Genomic DNA, 24,975 nt, shown 5'->3' with positions numbered 1-24,975 from the left:
GGCCATTCCTCTATCAAAACTGCTCTTCAAGCAAGGCAATTACATGAGAACAGCAGGAGAAAAGCACAGAAGCTCTACGAGCTGTCTTTCTGCAGTGTGACCTCTTCAGGGCAGGGGACATCCCCTTGTCAGGTGGTTGCAAAGGAAAAAGCCACTTGGGACACCAAAACCAGTCAGGATACTTGGTCCAGGTCACTTCAAAGTACTGCAGTTGAAAATATCAATCACTGCAAGACCAGAGAAGATTAACTTTTAAAGCAAGCACTTAAAACATTAGTAAAGCCAGGAAAGCAGCAATACTTCTAAAGTGCTTATGTTCTCTTTTGTTAAAACAATTGGCTCATTGTCCATTGAGTTACTGACAAGTCAACTCAACGTGAGAGGTGTAATCAGAACCTATTCAAAGAGACTCCTACTTGTGCACAACATAACAAGAAAACACTGTTCCCTTGGCACAGAAGCTGGAGAAACCAGGAACGGTATTTCAGATGCATAAGTTCACTTGATTCCCTTCACCTCAAATACATTCAATTAAAAAAAACCCAAAGAAACAACAAATGTTTTATTAATTAAAAAAGCATCTACAAAATTGCATAATACTTTGCACTAGTTTGGAGTACATAACAAATACATGGGACTGAAAAGTAATAACTAGAGAAAGAGATAAAAGACATGAGGGAGACAAATTTCTAATTAGAATAAACTAAAAATGCAAAAGCAAAGAAAAAAAGTAAAAAAAAAAAAAGCCAGATAAAAACCCAATTATTCCAGTTCCCTCTGTCTGTAGCATGAATAGGAAAAACTCAGATTTCAAATTCCTCTGGATCATCTAACTCATTTTAAACTGTACCATCTTCCCATCCTATCTGACGCAAAGCTTAGGACATACCAGTAGTGTGTCTTTCAACAATCTCATCCCCAGAACTACCAGTTTTCTGTCTGTCTACAAAGATATTATATTCCTATTCATGTGTCCAGAAGTGGTTGCAGAAGTTATGGGTTGGTGGCCTTTATATGAAAGTTACCTTTTACTCAGTAAGTGCAGAGAGGATTCACTGCAGAGGTTAAATGTCTAAGGAAAAACATTCACAGAGCCATACTTCGTATTTGATTCAGCTAAACCAGGGTAAATAAAAAGTCTGAGTTAAACAGGTATGGAACACCCTTCATAAAAAACACAGAATCATAGAACCAGTTTAGTCGGATGAGACTCTCAAGGCCATCAAGTCCAACCATTAAACTATCTCTGTCACTAAACCGTGTCCCTAAGAACCTCATCTAAACATCTTTTAAACCTCTCCAGGGATGGCGACTCCACCACTGCCATGGGCAGCCTGTTCCAATGCCTGAGAAAAATTTCCATGAAGAAATTTTTCCTAATATCCAATCTAAACCTCTCCTGCCAGAGAACCAATTTTCTTTCCCTATGTTTGATGTAATAGTCACAGTTCAAGTTTTGGAGTCACTTTATTTTTCTTTCCAGTCCAGCATCCTCTACCCTGCCATCTGTGTCATAAGAAGTGCTCCCCAACACTTCAGGAGCTCCTGCTGGAGTCAAGGGGACCATTTGCAGTGTGCAAAGGGGTATTTCTGAAGGAGATGTGCATGGCTCCTTCTTTCCTTCATCTGTAGAGGGATGAGCTGGTGCAATTTGCTGCTGGACTACATTCAGAACTAATCATACCATGTGTGATTGATGGTCACCCACCCGTCCCCGCCGGGGGGCAGAGCCTCATGCCCACTGCTCCCTGCCAGCTGCTCAGTACTACGAAATATCATCCCCAGAGCCACACAACGTCTGGCAGGCAATGTCAAGGTGTAAGAAATGCTTCTGTGCTCTTGCAGGAGGATGTGGTCTCTTTCCCAACATAACAGTAAATTTAGAATATCACACAGTCATCTTGCAATTTACTATAAAGTATTTTTTCCAGGAAAGGAAGTTTCCATCCAGGTGAATTGCTTAAAAATTATTGAAGTTACTTAGGGACATTCATGAGCTTTTGTTCTTTGTAAAAATAGATATGTGACTTGTTTGTTTTTTTTTTAATTATTTATTTTAGAACAGAGATAGCTAATAGTCACGCAATGAACCGGCAGTTTTTGCACTCTGAGATAGAGAGCAGTTCCAGGAACTGGACAAACAAGGCAGCATAAAGGCTATTATCATTACAGAGAGAATATACAAGGCTATTATCATTACAGAGAGAATATACACAGTCGTTCACCATACTTATATTTCTGTAGAAATTAAGCAAAAATAACAAGAGTCCCCACAGTTATGCAAGGAGTCTCCTTGGGATCCAGATGAGAAATCACAGTGGACTTAAACACAGGCACCTCCAGCAGGACAAGATTATTTGTGTTGCTCCCTGATTGACTGGAAATGTTTCTCCTTTGCATTAGCTAAATTCTATAGGGACAGATATACTATTCAGTAATTTACATGTAAATGAGAATGCATAAACTGCAGAATTATTTTCTTCTGAGCTATGTCAAAACTGTTATATGAAAATGGCCTTACACACATCAGCATTTTAAAAACCACATTTGGGAACTGGGACAGGTTTAATTTTCTCTGTACAGTAAAAATCTTTTCAAGCATAAAAAGAGGTGGACAGGGCACACCATGAACAATGGACCCAGTAAGGCACTAGCACAAATATTTAATGAGATTGAAGGTGATCACAATAGCGTACAACATTATAAAAGAGGCCATTTAATTTTGTGGATACTTGATTATTTAAAGAGATGCACTGCAAACTGAAACAGCTTGCAGTATTTGTGTCAAATCAGAATGATTTACACTTGGGGTGTGCTGAAGTAAAATTCTAAATGAGCAGAAACCAGAGCTGTGGTGACAGCTCTCTGTGTGACAGTGGCAGAGGGCTAGCTAGCTTTCGTCCATTTGACTTATTGGTGGCAAGTCTTATTTTGCTGACCTTTTTCTGAGCATGGAAACTGTGAACACTTTGCCTTTTTCACCCGTCCCGTGGTAAAGCAAGAAGGGGAAAAAAGAAATTTTACCTTGGGGCAGTTTTAGGGTCAACGAGAAAATCTCAAACCAATGTGGTCAGCAAAACTGTTATATGCTTAGTGAGAAGAAAAGTCAAGGCCTTTTTTCCCCCACAGAAAAAAGACTAGGAAACAAATTTATATAAAGATAACTTTCTAAATCCTTTGTTTGGGATCTCGATAAGCAGCCTGGCCCTTCTTAAGGGCTCATCCCCCAGTCGTTTTCACTGCTGTCAATTCTCGGTATTTCTGATTTCCTAAAATTGAAAAAAAATGTGCAGCCAATAGGAAATTGAGGAGAGGTTGTAGGTGCAAGAGGGAGCCCCCAGGTAACTCCAACCTCCACCTCGCTGCTCATCCCAAAGCCGTGTCACGGGTGGCCCAGCTCTGCTGCTGGACTGAGGAGCAGCTCTGGTGAGTGGGTGAGAACAAAGCGGTGGGGACCACCAGCCCACAGTCACCTGCCCACCTGCAAACAACCACCTCCTCAGTCTCATGTCCATTTTTCTGCCACTTCTAATCTCCAAAGTAATTGGAATGTCAGGCTAAACCAAAAGAATACTGTCATGTCCTCGCAGAGTTACAGAAAGGGCTCCAGTTGGCTTTAGGAGGCAAGAGAGCTGCCATGTGTATTTTTTTAATCCTCAAGAAATTCTTGAAAACCACAGGTGATGTCTTACTCATCCTCACCAGATCTCATGGATAAATTGAGCTCCAGGTAACAGCTCATTAACTTAATCCAATTCTGTTGAAACAGATCAATACCTTGTGAAGGGAGAAGCTATTCTAACCTCTTAAATAACTAAGACTACCAAGACACAACAATACATAGCTACAAATAAATACTACAAGAATGTGCAGAAACTTCAGTTTGTAGTGGGCCCTGAAGTTTCTTGCATAACATGCAAACTTTCTCTAAAAAAGGCAAAAAGCCCAAACTCCCAGTCCAGCGATCAGCAGGATCATAAAAAATGCATCATTTTTTCAAACCTCTCAGTCTCGAGTCAAACCAGAAAAAAGTAGGACTTTAAGTAGTCACCAGGTCATGCATGTGTCTTATTTACAGTGGGTTAAGTCTGATGAATCAGCAACTGCACCACTTGAAAAAGCTGGTAGGAGCACAGGACCAGCCCTGAACCAGTCCTCTGTGGGATGCACCAAATATTCCCAGGACAGTAACTAGGATTTACCATGGTTTTCTTGGGACAAGCTCTCTGCACCACTTGGACTTGAACGCCTGTTGCCCTTCACATCCAGATGAAGACTGCCTGACCCAGAGTCACGTTTGTGGAGGGTGTTTGCAGATCATACTTTGATATTGCACTACTTTGCTCTTCATATGATCTCAGAGGGCTTTCTATCTTGAACACTGCAGTGTAACCTTCTGTGCTGCCAAAGGCTGCTCCAACAATGCTTCCACGGCTCCTGGTGGGTGCTGTTATGTGTCATGGGAACACCAATGGGTGTAGCAAGTGTGCAGAGAAGCATGGGTTCTTTGAAAAAGGATAGGATGCCCCTCCTTTTGCTCAGGCTGTGCACTGAAGGTTTTGGTGACTTGGCAGGACCACCCTGATGCAGAAGACTGCACAGATGGATGCCATTCTGCCAGTCACAGAATCACAGGCTGGTTGGGGTTGGAAAGGACCTCTGGAGATCATTCAGTCCAACCCACCTGCTCAAGCAGGGTCACCAGAGCAGATCACACAGGAAGGTGTCCAGGTGGGTTTGAATGTCTCCAGAGAAGGAACCTCCACAACCTCTCTGGGCAGCCTGTTCCAGGGCTCTGGCACCCTCAAAATAAAGAAGCTTCTCCTCATATTCAGATGGAACCTCCTGTGCTTCGGTCTGTGCCCGTTGCCCCTAATCCTGTTGTTGGGCACCACTGAAAAGAGACCGACCTTTAATTTCTTGTCCAGGGAAGATACAAGAGCCCAAGTGGGTCCTTTTTCACCATGGATGGGCTTACACTCATATGAAATAAATAACAGTGGCAAGGTCAGTGGGGTTAATGCAGCAACTTCAACTTTACCCAGCAACATCTTTCTTTTACCTCCCCCAAACATATGAAGAGACTATGAAAGAAGTCTAACAAATAACAAACCCAGCTTCAAATTTTAACAAGAAAAAGGTGAAACTAGTCAAACGCTAAGCCCAGAAGCACGTTGCTTTATCCCTGAGCACACTGAGGTGTTGGATTTGTTGATTCCTTTTGCCTGCACTCCACAGCTGAGGCTGCACATTTGTGCCCAGTGCTTATGGTTCTTGTAGCGAATACATCTGTACCGTAATGGGCTCCTTGCCAATTAGCTTTTAACTCCAGCTCACATTTTCTGGATAGATTAGATACCAAACCTGTTTTACAGAAGACACAACATCCTTCACATTGCATCACCGAGAGAGCATCTGTTACTATAGTGCCTGGGTGTTATTTCCTAGATGACCAGGGAACTGCCAAGTGAGCTCACCCACCCGGGCCATTCAATTTTCAACATCCTTTTTTTTTAAAAGGCAGGAAGCTGGCAAACAAAAAGAAATGCCAGCAGAGCTCAAAGCCTCCCTGTCACCTCAGGGCCCAATCCTGTGAAATACCAATATTTGCTGTGAAAGCTTGAGTGCTCTCATGCTTTGTTAAGCTTTTTTTCTGACAGCTGGGAGAGCCTCAGCAGCCTGCAGAGCTGCCTTCCTTACAGAGAAAAGGGAAACATCAACTGCTCATCTACTGAGGCCTTTTTATTTTCAGATTTATTTTTTCTAACAGACGCCAAACTTTATTCCACAGTTCCTTTAACGCACAGCTTTTTTACACCAAGTTAAGTGCAACAAAACCCTGCTATCTACAAATAGTATTTCTTATGCTCAGCTGCCTAGAGATTGCTCTCAGGATGGATCTTCCTTGTCTGCAAAGAGTAAAAACAGGAGCACCCAAGACCTAAAAGGACAAAGGTGTGAACATCTGAGAAAGTGGTAAGAGCCTCAAAGTTGTCAATAAAACAGGTAATTCTCACACCCCCCAGTTTCCCACACATGACATGGCCCATCCTGTCAAGTACAGTGTGAGAATCTATTTGCAGGACTACAGGGAATGTCCAGATAGGTGAGGAAAAAAATTCAAAGCTTGAAAGGGAAGAATCTGCTTGGCTTTAAAGAACAATAAAACAACAATGAAACCTTCTCAATTTACTGATAATCTGACATCATGGCCAGGATCCATCTCACTCACCTTTCTCTTCAGGAAATACATTGCCTAATACCTGTTAGAATCGCATTTGCTCATTTCCCCATCAATGTTACCTGGTCTTAACACATTATTGCTCTGAGTGGGCTTTGTATCATCTGACTTAAGACATGTGCAATATGGAGTTATTTACCTTGTAGTTAAAGTGAACAGAAGGAGGCACTTTTAGGTAGAGAGATTATTCTGACACATTTTAGAACTCTAAGATGAAATAAATCCTGCCCACACTGAGTGTAACGACTAGACCTCTATTGCTTTAAAGACTTTTGAGAATGATGAGCTCCAGTGTAGATTATCTACATTAAAAGGATTAAGTCCCACCATATCAAACTGGCAACCTGTCCAAAGTGCCCTGCATGTGTAGCAGCTGTTTCCAAAACACCATCTCATGGTTTTCTAAGTAAAGTCACGCTTGGCTCCTAATGATATCAATTGCAATGGTTTTATTTACAGCCTTATTAAATATTTTGCAGCAGTGATGCTTTGCAACAACGATCCTGGCAATCTGCAAAAGGTTTGAAGTTGTTGACCATCTGCTCATCTTTCCTGCATGTTATTTGAACTGGATGCTAATACCTTCTTGGATCTACCTTTGGACTGTAAGAACAGTCCTCCATGAGTAGCTACACGGAAGACCAGAGATTAGATGCGAACAGCTAGCAACCAGTGGGAGAAAACTCAGTCTCAAGATGGTAAGACTCACACTGAATCATTTTAAAAACATCATTTTCTAGCCACCACACAACGTCAGATATTGAAATGTCAAAAGAAACCAACTTTTAAAATGTCCCTACAAGAAAAATTATCAAACCCAAGACTTAGGTATTTGCCTCCAGCCAGCTCTGAAGAGTAAGTGTCACCAGAATTCACGAAGCTCTCTCATGCAGCACTAGACACACGTTGTTGTGGAATTAAGCCCCTTGTCTTCCCACCCTGACTAGGATGCTCAGTCTGGGTTTCTCACTGCAGACCTCAAATCACGTATATCAATTACAGCAAACTCCAACAACATTCAGAAGGAAACAAGAGCGTGAATCACATACAAAAGTTATAAAGTACTCACCAGGTCGCCTGTCCCAGGCTTTTCCATAATAACTGGGGGGAGCAGTAACCCTGCAGGAGAAGTAGGGTCTGGGTTGAGTGCCCCGGTGCCTCCTCCTATCAGGGAAACCACACCATTGCAATCCACTGAGCTGTTCCTTTTGCCCGTCTGGGTGTAGTTGGGAGTAGTAGGGTGAGAACTATGGCTCACTTGACTTTGCACGCTCAGACGCCTCCCAGATCTTGGAATTAAGAGAGAGCCCCGGTGGCTTTCATTTTCCCCAGCAGTGCTGATCTCATCATCGGCAAAATCTGTTTCGGAGCCAGTGTCTCTGCCACGGAGTCGGAAACTGAATATGCTCCCGTGGCTGGTTCTGCGCTTCACCAAGTGTGCGCTGGGACCATAACTAAGGCCAAGGAGAGTCTAGAAACCCCCAGAAAGGAAAAAGGGGAAAGAGAAACAACATTTTGCAACATTTTTTTTTTTTTTTCAGGAATGAGGAAGGTCTGGAGAGAGCAGTAAGTTCCATTTTAAATCAAAAGCTTCAGAGAAAGACTTAATCGCGCGTATCCAAACCTCTGCAAAGAGGTTGAATAGTCATTGCTAGCCATTAGGTATTTGTCTAGTAGTTGACAGTTAAAGATGTGCTAAAATAGGAGGGGTCAAGGAGGCATTTGCCTCATAGCGTGAGACTTCCTTTGCTTCTACTCCCCCCCATCTGATAAGTGCCGAAGGACCTGGGAAGGCAGCACAAGGAGTGGAAGGCAGGAGCAGGGAAGGGGATCCAGCCCTGGTTTATCGCATTATCACACGTCTTGATAACAGCTGGGGAAGGAACATTGCAGTGGGAGAAGAAGAGATAAAGAAATAGGGCAGGAAATGAACTGCAGGGAAAATGAGAAGAAGAGGGAAGAAGAAGAAGCAGAATACGACGGAAGAAGGTGATAAAGGAAAACAAAACAAAACAAAAAAACCAAAACAAGAACAAGAAGAAGGATATGATTTATTAGTTTGTAAAATTATTATCCCAATGCACATGGCTGCTTTAAGGGGTAGGTAACCTCAGTACACAGCAGCTGCCCTCATACTCAAACATCAGCCTTGACGACCAACTCTGACATCAGCTACTGAGAGTGAAACTCTGACAGAGCATCAGCAAGATGTAGCCAAGGACTAAACACACCTAAACCCTGGCAGAGTAAAGAGGATGTTCAGAAAATGCATAAGGAATTCAAGTCTATCTCCTTCCCTTGTATCTTGAAGAGGAAATTATTGGAGTAAGAGCTTTTAGGCAGAAAATTATTTTGATTTTATGGCACGTACAGAATTTTCGGTTTCTTCAGGACTTTCTTGTGAGCCAGGTATATACAAAGAGAGGTCAGATCTCCACAGCACCCACAAACCAAAATGAAATCAGGCTTCATTTGAACTACAGTTTACAACACTGAGTTATGTAACGATGCTATTTTGTGACACTGGCACAGAGAAGAGTACAAAAATCGGGCCCTTTTCTGACTAAAACCAACACATTTGGATTGCTACCAAATTTTAATTGGTCAAAAATTCATGCCTGGGTTTCCATGGCACAGTCGTTGAGACTGATTTCTGATGGCAACACACCTCCAGCTGCTCAGACAGCGTCTGAATGATGACTCAGCCTTGCTCCCTCCAACCATGTCAGACACAGCCTTTGCAGAGGGTGTTTACTACAGCTTTGAAATGTGCCTCCTGTGTTTCTCATGCGTATGACATCCAGGGGTGAAAAGTGAAAACAAGAAATATTAATCTAAGAAACCAAGTGGCAACGCACAGCTCCAATCCACGGTCATTCTGGCATGTGGTGTCTTGAAACACATCCAGAATGAAGCTAACGAGCAATTCTAGCTTTAACGAAGGTGTGATTTCTAACATGGCCCGCTCAACCAATGAGATGACAACAGTAACTGTTAGATTAAAAAATGCGTGTCATTTACAGAAATCCAGTTCTGTGTAAGATTTGTGAGCTGGGGAGTCATTAATTGGTCACATTTACTTACATCACTTACATGTTTTCTATGAGCTTTTTATGGCTGCCAAATACCCCTAAATTCACTGACAACAAAATGTAAAAGGACTTAGCCCATTACATGGCTATTCAACAAACCAAGATAAACTGATTTAAACTTTGCCCTCAGTTAAGCAAAGACTAATTATCTGCAGCTATTTATGAGGATTTGATACATACAGCATGTGCAGATTCATATTCATGCATGTCAGTAACATTTATATAAAACCCTATTTAACAAGTCTCACTCTTTTTTTCCTTGCAATAGAAAGTAGAAACAAGTGCCTCGAAGTTTTGACTTGAAGGCAACTAGCAAAGGAATATAAAAATTTTAATAATGCCTTTGTATAGCATTTAAAAAGCCCTCAGAGACAAGTTTCTTCCTTTTCTCCTGCTCTATTTTCTTTTTAAGATTTGCAGGTGTCTTCTAAGAATTTTTTATCTCTAGGAGGGATAGGATAGATATAATCAGATGAATGAAATTAAAGTAAGAAAATAAGCCAGACTGTGGGTAATCTTGAAGCAAAAAAAAAAAAAAAGGTTTAAAAAATGAAACAAAATATATTTGTAGGAATGTTTAATGGGCATTTTAAATTCATTTTGAAAATAAAGTGGTAATATGTTTCCTTCCACTGTTCTAACAGAGACTGTCTGCAGGTCAGTCATGATATTAAATATCTGATTCTTCTTTACAGCTGAAACTTTCAGCTTAATTGCCTTTTCAGAGCCTGGTCTGTCCAGCAAAGTGCAGTGTGGAATAAGTGACGTTTCAGATCATGGCTTACCATTCTCCTCTGGCTATCATCATAGTCACACTTGGGATTCTTTTGGTCTTCCCCATACTCTTCTGTCCCCAAAGATTTCTTTTTCTTTCGCTTATTTCTTCTTTCCTTGGCATTTTTTGACGCTGAAGGTGACATTTCCAATGAACTAAGTGACATTGAATCAATTCCTTTAGCAGCTAGTGCCTAAAACAGAAGATGGTAAAAGGCATAAAATTTATTATTTGAGTTTAGGATCTCAGTGAGAACTAATAATTACTCTGCTCAGCCATTATTTTTCATTCTAAGTTTTAAGGTTATATAGGAGATAAATCAAAAATTCCAACTGGTCATTAATAATAAAACTATCTCACATAGAACAGAATCACAGAATAGTGTGGGTTGGAAGGGACCTCCAAAGCTCATCCAGTGCCACCCCTGCCATGAGCAGGGACATCTTCACCAGATCAGGTTGCTCAGAGCCCCGTCCAGCCTGGCCTGGGATGTCTCCAGGGATGGTTCATCCACCACCTCTCTGGGCAACCTGGGACAGTGTTTCAACACCCTCAGTATAAAAATTTCTTCCCCATGTCCAGCCTGAATCTCCCTCCTTTGGTTTAAAACCATCACCCCTTGTCCTATCACAACAGACCCTGCTAAAAAGTCTGTGCCTATCTTTCTTACAGGCTCCTTTTAAGTACATAAAGGCCAACATGGATGGAAACAGTCTTAATCTGTTTCTAACCTCTACATTTAGCCATAGGAAAATAAAGAAGTAGTGAGACAGGCACAAATGCACATGTGCAGGTCTGCCACCCTGATCCAACGATGGAGTGTTAGGAACAGCTGCATAAAATAATGTGATTGACATGAAACTCACAAACATTCAACATTTCATGAGAGGAGCAGCCTGTGTGCACACACCTGCATGTGTACGCTGCTCACACAGTCTCTGATCCAACAATCAAGGTGCCAGTCAAAAAAAAATCTCAAGCTGGGGAACCTCAGATGAAGCCCCCCCTGGATTTGAGCCCCTTGGACCGAGAGGGCTGGATGGGAGAGGAGCCAAGCTGGCTGCCAGGAGCTTTCCTCCCCTATCAATCGCTCACAGAGGGATGCTAGGAACAGCAGGCACTTCAGCTGGCACGCTTTTGTAAACACTTATCCCATGGAGCAGCACGGGCAGCGACGATCAGAGACGCAAAGAGAAAATTGCAGGCTTAACCGGAGATAAGGTGGACTTTGCTTTGCCATGTGCTTTGGTGCTGCACTGGCTATCGGGCGGGATTGCCGCAGGAGCTGACTGATAACAGACCAGCTGCTAGAAACCCAGCAGAAGCCGAACACGAAAGCCTGAGCACACAAAGCCACAGCTTTGGAAGCAAACGAGCAGCCAGGAGGAAGAATCAGTAGGTGCGGGGAGGAAGCCATGGTCCACAACAACGTAAGGGATCACCATCCTTGGTGCGGGCAGGAGGAGCGAGGGGGCTCTGAGCACAAAGTACAATGTCAGGTTTGGAACTGTTTGCTTCTCAGTGGATCTGGAGACAAACCCATTTGCAGAGCCCCCAGCCAGAATATATAAAGTGAGTGAATCACACACACAAAAAAAAAGTCTCTCCAGGTTCCCAAGATCAGGAGAAACAGATGAATCCTCAGCGCTATTGTCTGTAACCAACTAGAATCAAACAGGCAATCAGCTCTACACAGTAAAATACTCCCTTCCTCCCACAAGCATCAGTCCAAGGAAAGTGAAGGCACTTAACAGTCGTGTAAAGAATCAATCATGTATTTCAAGGAGCAGCAGTAGCTCTATCAAGCTGAGAGCACAACAAAACTTAATTCCTGTGGGAAATATCTTTCATGAGCAAGCTGCTTGGAGCAGAGAGGAGGAGGGCTCAGACACCAGCCTAGGTTGTTCTTTTTCTTTCTTTCTTTTTTTTTTTTTTTAAATTCAATTGATTTAATTGCTATGCTGAAGTGCTTTCTCTTCCTGAAGATTCAGCAAGACTTTTCGTGTTAAGTTCAGGATTAGGAATGTGTTAGACAAATTGTATAAATTGACTAATAGTCCCCCAAGCAGGCCAATCGGTTATATTTGTGCACTCTTTATACTGCAAAGTGTAAAAACTGGTCTAAAGAGTTTTGGTTTTGTTTTCTGATTGCCATCATATTTTATTGATCTGGAAAATACTGTAGGTTGTGCTATTAAGCATGTTGTATGCTTACTGCAAAATAAACTAATCTTCAGTTTCTGAGCATTTTCTCACCTATTCCTTGAATTCATAGAGTCATAGAATCATTTTGGTTGGAAGATACCCTCAGGATCATAGAGTTCAACCATAACCTAACTCTAGTACTAAACCATGTCCCTGAGAACCTCATTTGGGTGTCTTTTAAACCCCTCCAGGGATGGTGACTCCACCACTGCCCTGGGCAGCCTGTTCCAATGCCTGACAACCCTTTCCAGGAAGAAACTCTTCCTAATATCCAATCTTAAACCTCCCCTGGTGCAACCTGAGGCCATTTCCTCTTGTTCTATCACCTGTTACTTGGGAGAAGAGCCTCCTTTCAAGCAGTTCAGAGATCAGAAGGTCTCTGCTTATCTACACTTTCTGGTTGGGTTCCTCTGGCTGGATCATGTCCTGATCTTCAGTCATTGCAAGCCATAACCCACCGCAGTATCTCCCAGGGGAAGAAAAGGAGTGTGGGATTGGGCATGTCTGTCAAAGATGGGTGGTGGTTGAAGGATGGAAGAAAAGCTTAGCTCAGATGAGCACTGACTACGCAGGAGACAGGACGTGAGGCAAGAACTTAGCAGTTCAGTGAGAAAGTCAAAACCAAGATCTTGACAAAGGCTTGGAGAGCAAGATTAAAACTGAGTAGAGATGACCAGAGCGAGACACTGGAGAAGGACATCTGAAAGCTGCAAGGTGCAGCTCAGTTCACCTTCCTGAGCCTCCTCTTCTTCGGGACATGGTTCAGTGCTAGACTTAGGTTAGGTTATGGTTGTACTCAATGATCCTGAGGGTTTCTTCCAACTGAAATGATTCTATGATTCCAGATGTTTAATTTGAAATATCAGGGGTTGATCCTCAGCTTTACTGGGCTTCACTAGTGAACACGGCGGACGCCAACTGCTGTACTCCTAAGTTTCCTTTCCATAAGGTTAGATTAATTCTCCAGGAGTATCGCAAATACAAATAAGTATTTTTGAAGCACACAGAGTCTGAGCAGTGACAGGAGGCACTACAAAACCTCTGAGGACGGCAGTCATTTTGTCTTTGAAGCAGGCTTTTCATGCCTGAGTTGGGAAGTCTGCTCGAGCTGGCCTAAGGCTAGAGAACAAATGATGAGAAAGCAAAGAGCTGCTCTTGAGTCATGCACTGTCCACCCTTTGTACTGAGCAAGGCAAATGATAACATGGTCGGCTGAAGAAGGACTATGTTATAAAACATATAGACAAATGGAAACAATTTAAGTTTTCAGGAGCAACCTTTAGTTTGACACGTTCTGACTTTCAGGGCTTAATGTTCCTTTTTTTGTGTACATACAGGTTTAACTGAAATTAAAGCCTTTGAAAGGAAATTCTTAAATATCTTTAATTACAGCTGGGGCTACCAAAGTTGACTGTTATTAGGAATTGCTCAGCTGGAGTCAAACTACATGAAAATTTGTACAAAATAGGTACAAGTTGGAGCTCAGTTTGCTCCCTTACGTTAGGGCAGAAATTTACTCTTTTCAAAGTGCTTGTACATAGACTAAATTGCATTTACCTATTACTTAAACTATCAAAGAAGACCTTTAAAAGGACTTAAATAATGTATAAGCCTCTACTAGCACTCTGTCAAGGGTAAATTGCATTTTCTATTTTCTTTCCAAGGATTTAAATGGGCTGTGGATTAGGCCCTGAAGCCATGTGTACCCAAAAGAAAATTATGTATATTAGTTTCTATTGTGTATCAAGGATTTATTTGTGTCAACTACAGTGCTACATGTTATTTCAGACTAATTTTCTTATTGTCTTCTTGTTCATAGCATCTAAAATGTTCTCTTCAGCTGTTTAATGACAGCTTTCTACCCAACACAAGTGAATGGCAAATTAACTAGTGCTATTAAGGTTACACGGCTACACTCACCATTTGGCCTCCTTGTTTTGTTTAAACTTAGGACATAACATTAAATCCACATCATTTGCATAATGAGCAAAGCTTCACCTCAAGATCTCCATGTTCACTTGTTCAGGTATGAAGTCCTACATGCTTTAAACGGGTTATTCTATGTCTTTATCTTCATTATCCAACAGTTGGATATTCATGGCAGTTTGAATGAGACAGTGAGGAAATGAATATGTGCTAAAGCGGTGGTGGAAGAAGTTCAGCTGGGGCTATGGCTGAGCTACCAGAGCAGCTGTTCTGTGCTCAAATACAGGTATAGTTTCAGAATCATTTAAATGTCTTATATGCCAACCAACATAAATTCCTCTGCTGGCACATGTGGTACAGTTAAACCAATACAACTCTGGATATGTAAACTGTAAATGGCCCAATTCTAGCAGGAAAACCTGTAATTTTTCTTTTAGAAAGCATTGTAGTAACTCTGCCTAGGACAATAAACATTAAGCTGCTTTCAATCAATCTCTTAATTCAGTTATCACACAAAAATAAGATAAAGAGAATGCGAATCTCAAGGTACCATGCGTTCAAGTTACCCAAGGCTAATCACATCATATAGCTTACTCACCTCCTGCTCTTTCTTTAACATCTCCATGGCTTCTCGAAACTTTCTTTCCTTCTCCTCTGTTTCAGCAATAGTGGCTTGGTTCTGCTCTTCGTACGCCATGGCCACAACAGCCAGAATCAGGTTGACCAGATAAAATGATCCCAGAAAGATGACCAGCATAAAAAATAGCATGTAGATCTTCCCAGCAGATCTGAGAGTCTGGAAGCACAAAGGTAAAATCACTAACACTTGTTTACAATTTTTTTTTTAAACAAACAAACCCCACAAAACCAAAAAAATGCCATGTTTTTTAAACTTAGATTTACAATATTACTGAATTCAGCCTTTGTTAATAGCCCAAACAGAATCCCTTTGATGACAAATGACAACCGCATACAAGGAAATAATCTTCTCAACAATAAACGTTTATACCATAGTGAAAAATTATGTGCCTTGCAGTAAAATTCATTTCTAAAAGAAGAATGCTTTCCTCCTTTACCAAATATTTCTGCTGATTTTCTTTGAGAATATATAATCTTACAATCAGTTGCAAGGAAAGCTTCCCCCAGATAGCTCAATCTATTTCTGTGCAGTGTACAGAAACTTTCCAAGCAGGATTCATGTTATATCCCTTCAGATGTCTACAATATAGGTCTTTTACAGCCAATAGGGAGAAAAAAAGATAATTTTAGGGTGCAACTCATCTGAAAGTTATTTAGACATCTGCCTCAGGATAAGAAGAACAAAACCTTGGGTGCTGTTGAGTATATTGCCCGGTTCTCCACCAGATTTATAGGCATAACTGGAGTCCAGGGCAACAAGCTGAGCTTATATTACAGATATGTCTCATGGTGTGTGACTTGGTGGTGGTGATAGAAACCACTGTGTGATATTATAAGGTCAAATAATAAAAGGGAGTGATGTTCACCCTTATTTGCCATGACAGTTTCAGCCTTCCAGAGTTGTACATACAGCTTTGTGACAGGTAAGTGAATATAGTTGTTTAAAGAATCTTCAGTTTCATTGTTCTACAATTTCCCAGAACGAAATTGTAAAATTGGCTACATGTGAAGCTGAAATCCCCTGTACTTTCAAAGATGTCTACCTCAGTATCTTGAGTAGTATCTGTCAGTACTAACTGACTAACTTAATTTCCTTATGAGAATTCTTGAATTTTACAATTTTGAGATGTGGAAGTAAATCTTCAGTGGCTTCATGGACAGAACATGTAATTTAGTAGCAAAATACCATATGTAGTTCTTCAAAATTCACATACATTTCAGAAAAATATGTGCTAAAAGGAGCATAAGTTGACCATAATGAAAAGTTTGCATCAGAGAAACTGAAAAGTACCAGGTAGTCTTGCCATCTGCTGAATTCCTGTTCATTACCATGCCTTGCAAAAACAGATATGCCAAGTACACAGGTCCTTTTCTAGTCATTTTTTGAGCTGGGCTCAAAAGATAAGTTCATATTACACCAGCCACCAAAAAAAAAAAATACATATCATTAAGCGGTGACGTGGTGATCTTCATTGAGTGGTGAACTTTATTCAGATTCAGGTAAAATACACATTCAAAGCATCTTTCTCTCAGTACCACCTTTTCCATGAACAATTGATGGTCCTCGTCCACAATACACACAAGACAGTTTACCTAATAACCAGCAATTCTTTAAGTATTGAATATATAACTGCAACAAGATGATGTATTTTTAACAGTAATAGAACAATCTCATACCTGTTGATAAAGGCGTTCCCAACAATCTTGAGTCATAAGACGAAACAAAGAGAGAAAGGCCCAGCCAAAAGTATCAAAGCTTGTGTAACCATGGTCGGGATTTTCCCCGGCCTTCAGACATATATATCCCTCAGGGCACGTGCTGCAAAACATGAAGGACAATACATGAAATGCATCATAAATGGCTTCAGCATGGAGAAACTGCTTTCCAAGGGAACATATTGAATGCTCTTGGTTAAGAGCCCAAATGCTCAAAGGTAAATTCCTCCAGCGGTTGAAATACAGGAAACAGGTGGATGCCAACTGCACAATACTGAAGATCTTTGCAATTTTATTTTTTCTTTGATAGGATAAACTGGAAAATGGTAACCATAGCTTGAGCTGCAATGACAAACGAGCATCTAACATTTCAGATACTTGGAACAGATCGGAATTAGGTGCCTAGGCAGGACTTAAACATGACTTCTCTTGGCACTTATTCCTAATTAAGAATTATAAATTTGGTGTGTCCTGTTACGGTTGTAGCTAATATTGTGAACAGTGAACCTGCTTTTCTGGCTACATCGCCTGACACTGGCAGGATAACATCAGTACATGTCATCTGAGCACCTTCCTGATTGCTCCCTACGCCTGACCTTGTCCTCACCCCCCGCAAGGACTAAATCTTTAATCTAAGAAACCCTTTGTTCCACTCTCCACCATAGTCTGGGGTCATGACATTTTTTTTCCTTTCGTGCCAGGAAAATGTACTTGCAGATTCACGTATTAAGTGGCATGCAAATAGATAGCATGAATTTCACCGGCTCTCACTAAACTCTGAGAGTTTTTACAAGTAATTGTCTAGCCCCATATGCCAGAAAAGGAGAAGAATACCACATAGAAGAGGAGAAGAACTACTGTGTATCACAGGAAGAGAATACGAGATCAAGGATGTTGTCAGTGCCCTGGAGCCCTGTAGTTTTTGGGCATTTGTTAGGTGGGAAGCATCAAACTATCTGGAGAAGCAGATCTCAGCAGAATTTGCAGTAATACCAGCTCCCTCTGTTCTCCTTGTGCTTCAGATCGAGATGGACATGGTACAATTCGGTGCAAATTCCAGCTGACACAACTAGGGATGGTTGGAGTAAGGGGGATTGTGAAAGCACTTTGTCAGAGATCAGAGACACTGAGAGTAATCAACTTCCAGGCAGCGTTTTGATAACAGCAATACCCTCTGCTCTGGCAGATGGTGAGCTTGATGTTCTGCCTGTCGGATGGAGGAATCAAGGTTTTCTGAACTGCCTCCAGATAGGATGATTATTGTAATATCCAACCATTTTAGACACTTCATCAGTAACATAGAGTGTGTCCAATGTGTACAGTTTTTAGCTTCTCTCGCCCCCCCATCCCACCCCAGCAATAACCCACAGGCTGTTTCAACCACTGCTATTTTTTTTCCAAAGTAGAATATTGCCACAAATCAAAATGCACAGTGGTAATAGAAATATAATAATAGAACCATTTAGGTTGGAAGAGACCCTCAAGATCATCCGAGTTCAACCATAACCTAACTCTGGCACGAAACTATGTCCCTGAGAACCTTGTCTAAACACCTTTTAAACCCCTCCAGGGATGGTGACTCCACCACTGCCCTGGGCAGCCTGTTCCAATGCCCGACAACCCTTTCTGTGATAACTTTTTCCAAAGATGCAATCTAAACCTCCCCTGATGCAACTAGAGGCCATTTCCTCTTGTCCTATCAGTTGCTAACTAATGTAACCTATCACTTGCTAAATACTGAAATGTAATAAAAAAAAAAAAAATTAACTCCTGAGAAAGCAGAGTACATCTCAGTATCAAAAATCAATATTTTTTTAAAAGATCAGTTTTATCTTGATATAAATCAAATCTCTACAGAATTGGATAGCAACCCTGTATTGCATGTCGAGATGAGAATACATTGCTATATGTTTTGAAGTCATACCAATCTACAGTGTCAGCCACCAACATTAGACATTCAACAACACTTTAAGAAGCTTAAGTTCATATCATTAATCAAGCAAATTTTTAAGTATGTCTGCTTTGAACACAGAGAAAAGGAGTGCTGAAGCATCGCAAAATGTGTGCCTATCCTTGTTTGCAGCAGTCTTCAGAAGCAGCAATAAAAATGAACAGTTGATGCTTAATGAATTAAATGTAATATAAAAGTGAGAATATAATACAACATTCTGTTGCCTTAGGTGAAGGCAAGTTAGTTTATACCAATTGAGAATGTAGATAATAGGAACTATATCTCACAAAGAAAGAAAAAGAGAGATGCTTCTAACCTTTTTCCCCGCCAGCCTACAAATGCCTCCTTCTAGAACTTTCCTACTTTGACTGCCTATTGTCTCCTGGCAAGAACCACAGTTAAATAAAAGTCACAGTAACATTACAGAGTTAGAAGAGCATGAAATGCAGAAATCTCAGCTTTCTTCCCCTAAAATATGCAGATGCACACTGAATGTCTCTTGGATATCCATGTCCTTTTTTGAGGCAGCCTTTTCACTACATCTCCGCTCTCCCAAAGGCAGCATCTGCTGTCACTCTCTGCCTCAGATACATGAGATTTCTGCCTCTGATCTGCTGCTGCAGACTACGGTGCCCGTGACGTGCTGCCGACAATCTTCAAGAGCTCCCAGAAATTGATCCTCTGGGTTTCTGAGAAGGAAAACCTTTCCGCTCGCTTGTGCTAAGACGTTGTGTCCAGACAGGACATGAACATTTTTGTAAAGCTCTTTTTCCTTTTGTTGTGAGAAAAGGACTGAATGCACACACTGTGCTTGGTTGGAAACTGAGCGACCACGTCTAGAGGTGGATGGACTTTCCTTAGTCTTCCACAAAAGACCGATCCCAAGTGATGCCAGTGAACTGGTCTCACAGCTCGTGTTTTAACATTATTACTAGTGGCTAAAACATCTGAACGTGGCTGTGAGAGACTTGACAGTGATTCCTTTAATGGCAAACTTAATCCTAGGTGGGGCATTTGTTTGGAAATTAGGTTTCACCTAGAATAAATTACGTAAAATCTTAGGCAAAATGGAAATTTTACCATTAATTTCAGTATGAGACTTTCTTCTTAATCCCTTCACCATTTTGAGCAAGAAAGTCTGAAAGAAAGGAGATATTAGGAGAATTGCACTTAGATGTATTTTCATAGGAACCTCTTGGCACCATGAGATTAGAGGCTAAAAAAATCACTCTTACATTCATTGCCAATGCTGCTTCCTGGCAAAAATCTGTTTGGATGCAGAACAACATTAGAAAAACTGCTCAAAGCACTTTATCACAACTCCTTGGAAAGCCCTAGGACATGGAAATGCAACTCCTCTGGCTGTGAAAGTCAGCAATGGTACCTCAGAATACTATTTTCTGTTTATAATACAGCTATTTTATCATGTTTCATTCTGTCTTTATTTGTCTCTAAAACCTTTTCTGCTCAGCAATAGATTGCTGGTGTGGAAAGATCTGTCTGATGCTGCAGTGAGGGTACACGGTTCTCTAATATTACATTCAGGCGTAAGAGCATTCAAACGAGGTGTCTTCAGCACAAAAAGCATGAACTCCACCTCAAAAATGCTATTAATATTAGCTCATATCCTTCTTACGGGGACTAGAGACATTTCAGACAAAATACCCTACTTTTCAAATCCTTATTCTTGCTGTTTTTTGTAGCCATCAGAAGCGATAAACCATGGGGTGTGGGAACGCCTTAAAAACACTGAGACGGAAACAAAATGCTTCCTCCCAGAAAAACACTCTACAGAAATTCAGGTGTAAGACTCTCCCATGAGAACATTATTCTGCAACTGACACCATTTCCTCTGAGGATTTTTTTAAGGAGTCTCAAGATTTTGCTGAAGCATCTTTGATGTCTTTAGCTTCTTTTACCTCAGGGAAGCATTTCACAGGATCGCACTCTCCTCTGATGCATAAGGATGGACAACAGCAACAAGCTGCATAAATATAACAACCTCCACAGGAACCTCACAGGATGCCGTTCAATTGATCACAATAAAATTAGTGTCATTGATTTGGAAAAGTTAAAAGCATCAGTCTACCTACCTATCTGTCAGGCTGTAATCACCATTGTAAGCTGGCATTGGTACAGGAAATTAAAGAACATAAGAAACAGCTTTCTTTTAAATAACACAGATTGGGAATGCCAGAGAGTTGTAGCTGAGAGATGTAATTACAAAATGCTCTCACTCCAGAGTTTAATCTAGGCAAGCCAAGTAACCTGCTGATCCAGACAGTAGTAGCCAATAGGGTTGTGCAATAAAAGAAGATTTGTAAAACCACCATGTGCTGGATTGTAACATTCAGCCCCTGAAAATACGAGGAGGGCTGTTCATGTGCTACCGGGAGTCAGCGGCAAACAGCTGCTGATGTCGGCTGCAACATCTGCAAGGTAGAGGCTGCACTTTCAGTTGGTTTAGGTGGCAGACACACTTTGGCTTGCTACACCAAATAGCATATAAAAGAAGCAATAAGAGGAGATACACTGCATACCACAGACACACCAAAAGTTAAAACAAACAAACAAAACTATGAACAAACAAACAACAAACCACCAAACCCAAGCAAAACTAAACCAAACAAAAATGAGATGAGGGTTCCCTAGTGTTCCTGTTTAGGTCACAGCTTAAGCCTAAGAATGCAGAAACCAAGCTGAAATGTTTATAGCTGATATCTTCAACACATGGTTTATTCCAGAGGAAGGGGAACCATCCTGGTGAGCATGATGGGGTTTCAAAGCCTGGCAGTAAGAACTGGAAGGAGAGACAGTGCCCATGGCCTCCAAGGCCTGTTGATGTACATGGCAGAGTCTTTTTCGGCCTGCCTCTTTGTATTAAATTTCTCAGGTCACAAAGGAAAGGCTTAGATCTCCTTTAGGTCACAGACCTGAGTGCTTTTTGCTGATCTTCCCATGTTTTCTCACTTCCCTTGGCTTTGAGGGTGGAGACCAGCAGCTAAACAAGCAGTGAATATCGAGCAGTGGTTGGAGGGAAACGGATAAAGATCCTTAGACTAACATTTGCTCCTGCCTGACAAGATGAAACTACCCACTCTGAAACAGGGCAATATTTTAAAAAACTGATGTTGTAAGAGTGACCGGGCATGTAGGAGAAAGGGGCTGAGAGGTACCACCAAACCCAAAGCCAGGCATTGCTGTCAGCAGGTGCTTGGTCTGCCTGAAAGTCACAGGTCACTCTCCTTCTTCTCTTTCTTCTTTTGTTATATTAAAACCTAACCATGGTTAGAGGGTCTGAATTACAATCTCCAATTAATTACCATCTAAGAGCCAACATCTGCCTCACAGAGTTATGCTTCACATTGGTCGGGTCTCACTAGGAGCACCCAGCAGCTCTCACTCCAGGCATCCAAGGGGTCAGAAAGAATCTGCAGGATGTATTTTAAATCCAGGGGTGCCAGTGGTCTGAAAGGAAGGACACTGAAGCAAATCCAACCAAACAGCACAGGAGAAATAAAAAAAATTTAAAAAGAGGTCAGAATAAAAAGAGAAAAGAGCAACATCGACCAGGAGCTGAAACTGGAGGAGCAAAGGGAAGGAGATGCCCGTGAGCAGGCTTGCTCACAGGTTCAGAGCACCCACTGACCTCTGTATGCCACAGACTTGCATCCACAAAAAAAGTTTCAGACTCCTCACCGGCTACTCATTCAGGTAGATGGAAACCACTGGTTTCAGCCTGAGACGTCAGACCTCTCCATGCACAACATGCAATCAGCGAGAGGAAGAACCCCCTCTGCCGCAAGGTGGCTTCTTTAGACTTCATGCTACAGCAAGGTAAGGAAACTCTCATTTCTTCCCACTCAATCCAGTGGCCCAACACCAGATCTTCTGTCTAACCCATCAAACAAAATGTAGAGCAATAATTTATCACCATAAACATAATGAAAGATTACTGCTTAATGAAGACTGTAGCCCACAGTCAATCTGCTTCTCTCTTGTGGCTGATGAGCTTGTTACAGCTTTGTCTAAAAGGTAATATTACCCATCCTTAAGAACTGAGTGGATTTATATTTAATCCCTACTCCTGCTATTTAACTAGAGACATGATCTTCCAAATGCACAACTGATCCCCAGGAGTGAGGACTGGTATTGCTGCCCCTAAGCCTGTATAATACATAAAGTTACACCCATGGCCCCTGCAGCATCTTTCAGCATCTTACTTGCTTTGTGTTTTTTCTCAAACTCAAGTGAGAGGCTTTCTCATCATGAGCAAATCATCCTCATTCTCATGACACTGTAACCAACAGAATACATGGACAAGTTTATGTGATTTACGTTAAAACCTAGTCAAATTCATTTAAGGTATGCTGTACAGTCTGAGGGTTGGTAATAAATTTGTTAATATTGCTTACTAATCTGGGGTATAATTAGATTACTTGTGCTGGTAATTTAAACAACACACATGAATCTTTCAAAAATATCCTCACTTTGGCGACATCTGAAGAATCATAGAATCATTTAGGTTGGAAAAGATCTTTATGATTGAGTTCAACTGTAAACCCAACACTGACACTAAACCATGTCCCTAAGAAACTCATCTACAGGTCTTTCAAACCCCTCCAGGGATGGTGACTCCACCACTGCCCTGGGCAGCCTGTTCCAATGCCCGACAACCCTTACCAGGAGAAAAATTTTCCTAATATCCAATCAAAACCCCTCCTGGTGCAACTTGAGGCCATTTCCTCTCATCCTGTCACTTGTTACTTGAGAGAAGAGACCAACCCCCTCCATGTTCCAAGCTCCTTTCAGGCAGTTCAGAGATCAGAAGGTCTCCCCTCAGCTCCTGTTCTCCAGCTGAACCCCCCAGGTCCCTCAGCCGCTCCCATCACACTTGTGCTCCAGCGCCTTCCCCAGCTCCGTTCCCTTCTCTCAACTCGCTCCAGCACCTCAAGGGCTTTCTTGGCGTGAGGGGCCCAAAACTGAACACAAGATTCAAGGTTTGGCCTCACCAGTGCCCACCAGTTCAGGGGGAGTAAGGTCACTGCCCTGGTCCTTCTGGCCACACTATTCCTAACACAAGCCAGGATGTTGTTTGCCTTCTTGGCCACCTGGGCACACACTGGCTCATGTTCAGCCACTGTCAATCAACACCCCCACATCCTTTTCCCCCAGGCAGCTTTCCAACCACTCTTCCCTAAACCTGTAGCACTGCCTGGGGTTGTTGAAGTTGCATGGGGTACTTGAAGAAGTCACATTTGGGAACTGTATTCCCTTTCAAACTACTCCACCAGCCTTTCCAGTCTTTCCCTCTCATCAGCCAGCTGTACCCCATAAAACTGAACTGGTGGGAGTTATGAACACAGCAGTCCCACTAGGCACATGCCAAAGCTCCCAAGGAGCCCTTTCCGTGTGATAGACCCATTCATGCAGCAAGTCAAACACATGCTGCCAGTTTAAAACCATTACTCCTTGTCTTATGGTAACAGGCCCTGCTAAAAAGTCTGTCCACACCTTTCTTATTGGCCCCTTTTAAGTACTGAAAGGCTGCAGTAAGGTTTCCCCGGAGCTTCTCTTCTCCAGCTGAACACCCCAACTCTCTCAGCCTGTCCTCCCAGCAGAGCTGTTCCAGCCTCGGATCATTTCTGTGGCTCCTCTGGCCCCTCTCCAACAGATCCATGTCTGTCCTGTGCTGTGACTGAGTGTGGGGCCTTCTGATACTAAGACAGCAAGCAATAATAACAAAAACAACAACAACAATAATACAGATTTAAGTTCAGGCAACTCAGAGCTGCAGTGGCCCAAACTGCCAGAAGCAGATTAAAAGAACCAACTGGATGCATTATTCTCTGCTGCAGTTCCCCAATTTCCAGTGCAGCTGGGGTTGTGTAAGTGGGCATGCTTGCTTGCAGTCAGGGGACGAAGAGCTGTGGGAGAACATGCTGTTGGGCACGTTCTTCTGGCAGATACACACACTGGTCCAGGCTCTCCGCCTGCTAAGGGCTGGGCAAGGGCTGCAGCACTGGGCTGCGCAAAGTACCACTGATGGAAGCATCTGATAACAGCTCTGCTCCTCAGTACAGTGCATGTTTCTCCTCTGCCCTTGAGGGATGTGATAAGCCTTTGCAAGGGACTTTAAATCATTGTGTGGAGAATGCATAAATGGAAAGGATTGTTATTACAGCTCGGAGAGATCCAAGTGCTACATCGCTTGACATGCCACAATGAGTATGCTGACAGTATGGTGGTGTGGAGAACCTACCATAAAAATGTTGCTTTTCATACTCATAGTGACTATGAAAACAGGCATCTGATGCAATTATGTGTGTTGGTTTTAATTACCTTAGTAAAATGCCGCAACAGAAAAGGAAACAAAGCTTTTTTCTGATGATACTTTAGAAGTAGGACTTGCTCAAAAACTTTGAGAAGT

At 41.9% G+C, this 24,975-nt stretch overlaps 1 protein-coding gene across 1 annotated transcript in view; it reads right to left on the bottom strand.

The window, feature by feature from the left end:
• LOC102083872 (sodium channel protein type 5 subunit alpha) overlaps nucleotides 1-24,975 on the bottom strand; it is a 194,471-nt gene that overhangs the window by 82,533 nt on the left and 86,963 nt on the right. Inside the window, exons 9-12 of the mRNA XM_065055229.1 lie at nucleotides 16,556-16,697; nucleotides 14,838-15,035; nucleotides 10,119-10,301; nucleotides 7,311-7,712 (exon numbers count right to left, since the gene is read on the bottom strand). Coding sequence (XP_064911301.1) covers nucleotides 7,311-7,712; nucleotides 10,119-10,301; nucleotides 14,838-15,035; nucleotides 16,556-16,697 — 925 coding nt within the window. The remainder of the gene's footprint in view (nucleotides 1-7,310; nucleotides 7,713-10,118; nucleotides 10,302-14,837; nucleotides 15,036-16,555; nucleotides 16,698-24,975) is intronic.

This window comes from Columba livia, chromosome 2 (genome assembly GCF_036013475.1).
Source record: "Columba livia isolate bColLiv1 breed racing homer chromosome 2, bColLiv1.pat.W.v2, whole genome shotgun sequence".
NCBI lineage: Eukaryota > Metazoa > Chordata > Aves > Columbiformes > Columbidae > Columba > Columba livia.
Note: the sequence above shows the minus strand (reverse complement) of the source record. Positions and strands in the feature narration are given on the sequence as shown.